This window comes from Chiloscyllium plagiosum, chromosome 12 (assembly GCF_004010195.1).
Source record: "Chiloscyllium plagiosum isolate BGI_BamShark_2017 chromosome 12, ASM401019v2, whole genome shotgun sequence".
Taxonomy (NCBI): domain Eukaryota; kingdom Metazoa; phylum Chordata; class Chondrichthyes; order Orectolobiformes; family Hemiscylliidae; genus Chiloscyllium; species Chiloscyllium plagiosum.
In genome coordinates, this window is record NC_057721.1 from 5,763,441 (window position 1) to 5,770,180 (window position 6,740).

At 38.7% G+C, this 6,740-nt stretch overlaps 1 protein-coding gene across 12 annotated transcripts in view; it reads right to left on the reverse strand.

Annotated features, from left to right (window-relative positions):
- Positions 1 to 1,043: 1,043 nt before the first annotated feature.
- The window catches only part of zc3h13 (zinc finger CCCH-type containing 13), a 93,040-nt gene continuing 87,343 nt past the window's right edge, over positions 1,044 to 6,740 (reverse strand). For all 12 annotated transcript variants that reach the window (XM_043700336.1, XM_043700329.1, XM_043700335.1 and 9 more), the window contains 2 exons: positions 3,273 to 3,436; positions 1,044 to 1,778 (listed from right to left, as the gene is read on the reverse strand). In XM_043700336.1, coding sequence (XP_043556271.1) covers positions 1,608 to 1,778; positions 3,273 to 3,436 — 335 coding nt within the window. In that variant the 3' untranslated portion in view covers positions 1,044 to 1,607. The remainder of the gene's footprint in view (positions 1,779 to 3,272; positions 3,437 to 6,740) is intronic.

The window sequence follows — 6,740 nt, forward strand, 5'->3', positions numbered from 1 at the left end:
GGGTATCTTGAAAATGTTACTGTAAACTATGTGCTAACTCTTAACTGTAAGCAAGAAATCCAGAACTACCACCAAATCATGACAGTTCACAACAGGTGAACTAGCTTTTCTTTCAATAGTAGTGCCCACAAACAGATCTAGAACTTTATAATCAACTAAGTTGCGTACTTTCAAGAATCTATCCTTGTTTAACTGTTTCACCTGAAGGTAGCCACACATGCAGAAACTTGTTCACTGGAATTAAATATAGACCGTCACACATATCATAATTAATTCAGAATGGTGAATATCAAACTGAGACCAGCTTTTCAGGCTAAATCAACTAATATATTTATTCAAAATTAAATAAGAACGTAAAGCATAAAAGTTCATAAAAAATTCAAACAGTGCATTGTATAAATATAGATATGAAAAATGTCTGCTAATTACGTTTTGCACGTAATTTTGAAGAAATGTAATAGTCTTACAAGTTTGGCAAGATAAGATCATTTTGTTTTGAACCACAGAGGCAAATTCAATAGGTTTTGTCTTCTCGTGCTTTATCCATATTGCTGTAACGCATTGCGTTCAAATCGATTCCTCCAATATTAGAGTTAAGTGAGTCTTCTGTGCATTTGGGTACCAGAAGATGCAGGAGGGTTGCACAGTTTCACAGACCTGTGTTAACCTCTTAATTAGTCCGAGGTCAGGTTTTCAAATGACGACAGTTTATTTCGGTTTTGTATCATTCGATGACCCTATGGTCTTGGCGATGAAAATAGCATTGTGCATGAAAACATTCAAATACATTTGTGCATGTGTGGAACTCAACAAAAGAGAACAGGAGAAACGTAATTTTACCTATGGACATTCACCAGAGCACAACTACCCATTTGAAGAGGTCTTTTAGCTGTAACATAACCAGACATACACAAAGGTCACACAATTGCTTTGTTTAGATTGAAGGAAATCTTTGCTGCTAACATCAATTTGTCTTAAGAAATTTAAAATCGGTCGACTAAGCTGCTCTATAATCAAATACATTATCTGGCTCTTTAATTAAAAATTAAATGAAGTGAACATTATTTATTCATTAGTTGGTAAGATTTCCTTCTTTCAAGGTTGTAAATACCCCTGGACGAGAAGAAGCAGTTGACTGTGCCTTGGAATACTTCGTATAAAGATTTGACACACAAAAGCATTCACCTTTCTGAACATTACCGAGGCTGAAAAATCAATGATCATTACACACAATGGTAAGATACTAAATTGTGATTGGATTTAATTCCTAAGAATCACCTCCTTTTGAATACGCCTTTAAACAAAAAAAAAACGCATTTAAACAAAAAAAAAGCACAAAGCTGACAAGGTTTTATTAAAGACTTCAAAACTGTACTGCAAAAATGAAACATTCACTTGTCCAGTACATAGAAAAGTATCTGACAAGGCAATCAGAACTTCTAAAACAAATACTCTTGAAAGCTAGAACTTTAAAGTCTGACCATTACAGTCCTGAGTCAGGCTTGTCAATAAGCACACAGTATCCTTCCAATTGTTCAGGTATCGGGTCCAATTCTTTATATACAGATTCATCAAAATCAAACTCAATCCATGATGCGGCTAAAATTTTATGTAACACAAACTTCTTGTTTAACCTTTGGTCGAGAAATCTTGGTCTCATCACTTTTTTCCTGTCCAGAACCACGACATAATGCCTTGCGTTTGAACAACCGAAGGCTTGATCTCAGAAGGTCATTGTCCACGACTGGTTGATTTGCGTACATCTGCTTTATTATACCCTGAGAAATAAACATAAATACAAATATAATAATAAATGCAAAACCAACAAAAACAAATGTCTCAACATCAATGCATTATATGTTCTAGCAAGTACAAATGTCAAAAAGGCTTCTTTCTCATAAATCACTCAAACAGCCCACTCAACATCAGACCTTGAACAAATGAGAACCTGGTTTCTAGTTTGAACACTGGCACATAAGAGCAAAGAGCAGGAGTGGACAATTCAAGGTGCCTTCCACGCAGTGCAACCCAGACCCAAATCACTCAGGTGAAAAAGATATTTTCTCATTTGCTTGTTGTGCAGATCACTTTAAATCACTCTCATTCTCAATCTTCTAATGACCAGCAATAGTTTCTCCATTTCTACCCTTAATTATTCCGTCATGATTTTGAAACCTGCGAATCGATTTTCTCTGAATCTTCTCTCCCGAGGAGAACAGTCCCAACTTCCACAACATATCCTCACAAGTGAAGTTCCTGGTCTCCAGAGCCACTCTCCTGAATCTCTCTTGCATTCACATCCTTCCAAACGTCCGGCACTCAGAACTGTATGCAATACTTGTGATTAATTATCACAAGTGCCTTATACCTCCTTACACTTGCACTCTATGCTCCTACTAATACTGCCCAGAACACTGTATCCTTTATTAACTTCTCACTCTACCTTCAATGATCTGTGCAAGTATACACCCAAGAGACAAAGGAGAACAAAAACCTGATCAAAGGGAATGGAAGTGAAGAGACAGGGGATGATCCCGAAGATGATTTTCAAGTATGGGGCCTAAAGAGCTGACCTTTTCTTCCAAAGATAGCGCTGTTTGCTTGGAATTTAGGGGAGAGAGGTTCCAACTACCTGTATATGTTAATTCCTCCAGAGACCAAAAACAAATGAACCTCCAGCATCAGTAACAGTGCGTTGAAGCAAAACAGGGAGAAAATTTGCAACAATAATATTCTAAACAAAAGACAGCATTACATCGTGCTTTTCACATACTAAGACGAACAAACTGTACATCAGAGTAGGAGTGAGCCAGTGAAGGCTTGGTGAAAAATGGATTTTGAATGAATTTTTTTTTGAAAAGGAGAACAGGTCAAAGAGAAAAACAGGACAGACAACAAAAAGAAAAAAAGCCAACAGGGAGATTGCACTACAGAAATAAAAACTTGAATATTTGAGATTTCTGCCATTAATCATGCCTTAATAGAGACGTACTGGAGGCCAGAATCTGATATTAAAGAGTGTGTGTGGGGAAGCCTGGAGAAGATTGCAGAGGTAAAACAGAGCAAGATCAAAGATTTGAAAACAAAAACATGGATTAGGGCAAAGAACCAGAACAGTCAACAAGGAAATATATTTATGGAGAAATGGGATTTACAGTGGGAATGGACACTAAGAGATTAATTGTAAGTGGGAGTTTATGAAAGGCAGATAAAGGAAGGAATGCAAAAATAAAATCCAGTTAGTGATAAAACAAAAGTGGAAAGATACTTACTCTTTCATTTCTTAATAGCTGTTTGCGAATGGCAAGATCCCTCCGAGAACAAAGTGCTTTACAGCAGGGTCCCAGGTTACTAAGCAAACTCGCTCTCTCCTCTTTTCTCTGTACAGCAGCCATGTTGAGAGCTCCAAGCTCATGTTCAAAAAGGTTTTCTGCATCTTTAAGAAAATTGTAAGTATGGCAAATAAGGACAACGTTTACATTAAGGATACTTAGACAAGAAAAAAATTAAAATTGTAGATATTACCTATTATTAATCGAAATTCTTAAAATTACAAGAGTAGACACAAAGTGGTCGAGCATGTGGTGCTGGAAAAGCACAGCTGGTCAGGCAGCATCCAAGGACCAGGAGAATCAACGTTTCAGGCATAAGCCCTTCCTGAAACGTTGATTCTCCTGCTCCTCGGATGATGCCTGATCAGCACCACATGCTCGACTCTGATCTCCAGTATCTGCAGTCTCACTTTCTCTACACAGAAAGTGGTGTCAATTATGAGGAAGAGAAAAACTAGAGGCTGTCAAAATAGCCAAGATATCAAATGGAGAATTCAGAAGTCATACTATTACAGAGACAACAGTGAGAATACGGACCCCAAGGAGTAGTTAAACAGTAGACACAAGAATCAAGCACGAAGAACAAGAGAATGGAGGATGCAGTAATTTGTTAGATTCCCTCCAGTGTGGAAACAGGCCCTTCGGCCCAACAAGTCCACACCGACCCTCTGAAGAGTAACCCACCCAGACCCATTCCCCTCTGACTAATGCACCTAACACTATGGGCAATTTAACATGGCCAATTCACCTGACCTGCACATCTTCGGACTGTGGGAGGAAACCGGAGTACCCGGAGGAAACCCACGCAGACACGGGGAGAATGTGCAAACTCCACACAGACAGTCCCTAGAGGCTGGAATCGAACCTGGGACCCTGGTGCTGTGAGGCAGCAGTGCTAACCACTGAGCCACCGTGCCGCAATTGCTGCATTCCATATTCTCAGGTCTTTTAAGGTTGCCATGGGCACAGTTTTACTGTGTCCTTATCTGACTCCTTATTTGGACATTGTACTTCTTTATATGTGCAGTGTGACTGAAAACCACCTTCAAAAGATGCTCTGATAATCTTACACTGTGTGTCTAGGATTTAAACTTATACCCACCATACACATTTCTGAAATTATGAGTATGGCATAAAATAATACCAATCTCACAGATAAGTAAGTTATTTTTGTCAGTTGTTTGCTACTTAGTTTCATTATGAAATCCAATGTTTTGGAAGTCATCTCACATACTCACGGGGTTATAGGGTCATAGGGTATGGAAACAGACCCTTTGGCCCAACTAGTCCATGCCAATCATGTTCCCAAACTGAACTAGTCTGACCTGTCTGCAATTGGCCCACATCCCTCCTACTCAAGAACTTATCCAAATGTCTTTTAAACATTGTAACTGTATCTGCATCCACCACTTTATCTGACAGTTCATTCCACACACAAACCATTCTGTGTAAAAATGTTGCCCCTCATACCTTTTCAAATCTTTCTCCTCTCACCTTAAAAATATGCCACCTCATATTGAACTCTCCACCCTTACGGAAAAGACCTTGTCATTCACCTAATCTCTGCCCTTCACAATTTTATAAACCCTCAGTAAGGTCACTCCTCAATCTCCTACGCTCCACTGAAAGAAGTCCCAGCCTTTCCAGTCTATTTTTATGTCTCAAACCCTCCATTTCCAGAACTAGAGCTAATCTTTATATATTTTTATAAGCTTTTATTTATGGGAGGACAAATTATGAATAGATAACTCCAAAGGCAGCCATTACAGTTCAGTCAGTTCCTTTTCCTTTTTTATATACTAATCAATCTGTTCGGATTAGTTATGACACACCTCCAGGCAGGTAGGTGATGTTGAACCCTGATCTCCTGAGCCAGAGGCAGGGACTATCCATTGTGGTACAAGACCCTTATTTCATTTTACACAGGAATTCCAAGGTTATGACCAACTCCAGTCTATAACATTAAATACTACTAATGTTCAATTATTAAGAATGAAGTTAGAAATAAACTAAAATACATAAGCAGAGTACAACAGTGGTACTTTTTTTTTTATAATACATTCAGTTCATTCAGACCTCCTCTTCCAGTCTATTTTAGCAACTGAAAGATTATTTGATTTGAAATTAGATTGTGAACCTGCTCAGAAACCAATCCACTCACCTTGAAGTATTGTAATCAATACTGCAGACTTGAGCTCATTTATCAAGAAAGCATTCATTGTGTCGCATTGTATTTTTAATACAGCGATCATTTACTGGCATTATTTCAATCAAACACAATGATTTCAGAATACCTTATACAGTAGACACTGCAGGCAATCAAAAATCTAACCATATTACTTTCCACCACTTCAACATTTGAAATACAACATTTGGATATATCAGCTTAGAAGGATCTAAGTTATATTTGGAAAATTACGCATCCTTCACTTATCATGGGTAATCTGCCTAGTTTGAAGTTTGGGGCAGAAAGAAATATTCAGGACGTTCACAAAAGCATCATTGAGGCACTGCATACGGTCCCATATAATATACTGCACCATTATACCCAGATTGTTCCATCCTAAAGTCAACCTAAAACTAATAATCATTTCGCCTCCATTTGTATGCGTGTTTTTTTGAGAATGTGAATCTTTGGGATTCTCAATCTCTGACGATTGCAGCTGCTGTGTTGATGAATATACTTAAGACAGAAATGGACAGAATAATTGGTCATTCAGGGAATCAAAGATACGGGCAGTAGGTGGAGCTTGGGTTAAGGCTGATGTTCATATGGAAAGAAGAAGCAGGCTCCGAAGGTCACATGATCTACTCCTACTTCCACCTCAGACAAAAATCTATGAAACTCCATCTATTTGGGAGGAAGAAAATCAGATAACCTAAACTGCAGAAATATTCAAGAAAATATACAACATATAGTTTCCTACAAGGTCTTGGATGTCAAGTAATTTTCTCAGAATGGAGCATCAATCAAACAATACATGTAATACTGGTCTCCCACTAACCAGACAGTACGATTCACCCGATGGTATTACAGTACATTAAAAGCGATAACTGTGGTGACAATAGGTGCAACAGTAGGCCATTCTGCCCTTCGAGCCTGCACCACCATTCAATATGATCATGGCTGATCATCTTTAATCAGCATCCTGTTCCTGCCTTATCTCCATAACCCTTGATTCCATTATCCTTGAGAGCTCTATCCAACTCTTTCTTAAATGAATCCAGAGACTGGGCCTCCACTGCCCTCTGGGGCAGAGCATTCCACACAGCCACCACTCTCTGGGTGAACAAGTTTCTCCTCATCTCTGTCCTAAATGATCTACCCCGTATTTTTAAGCTGTGTCCTCAGGTTCGGTACTCACCCATCAGCGGAAACATGTTTCCTGCCTCCAGAATGTCCAATCC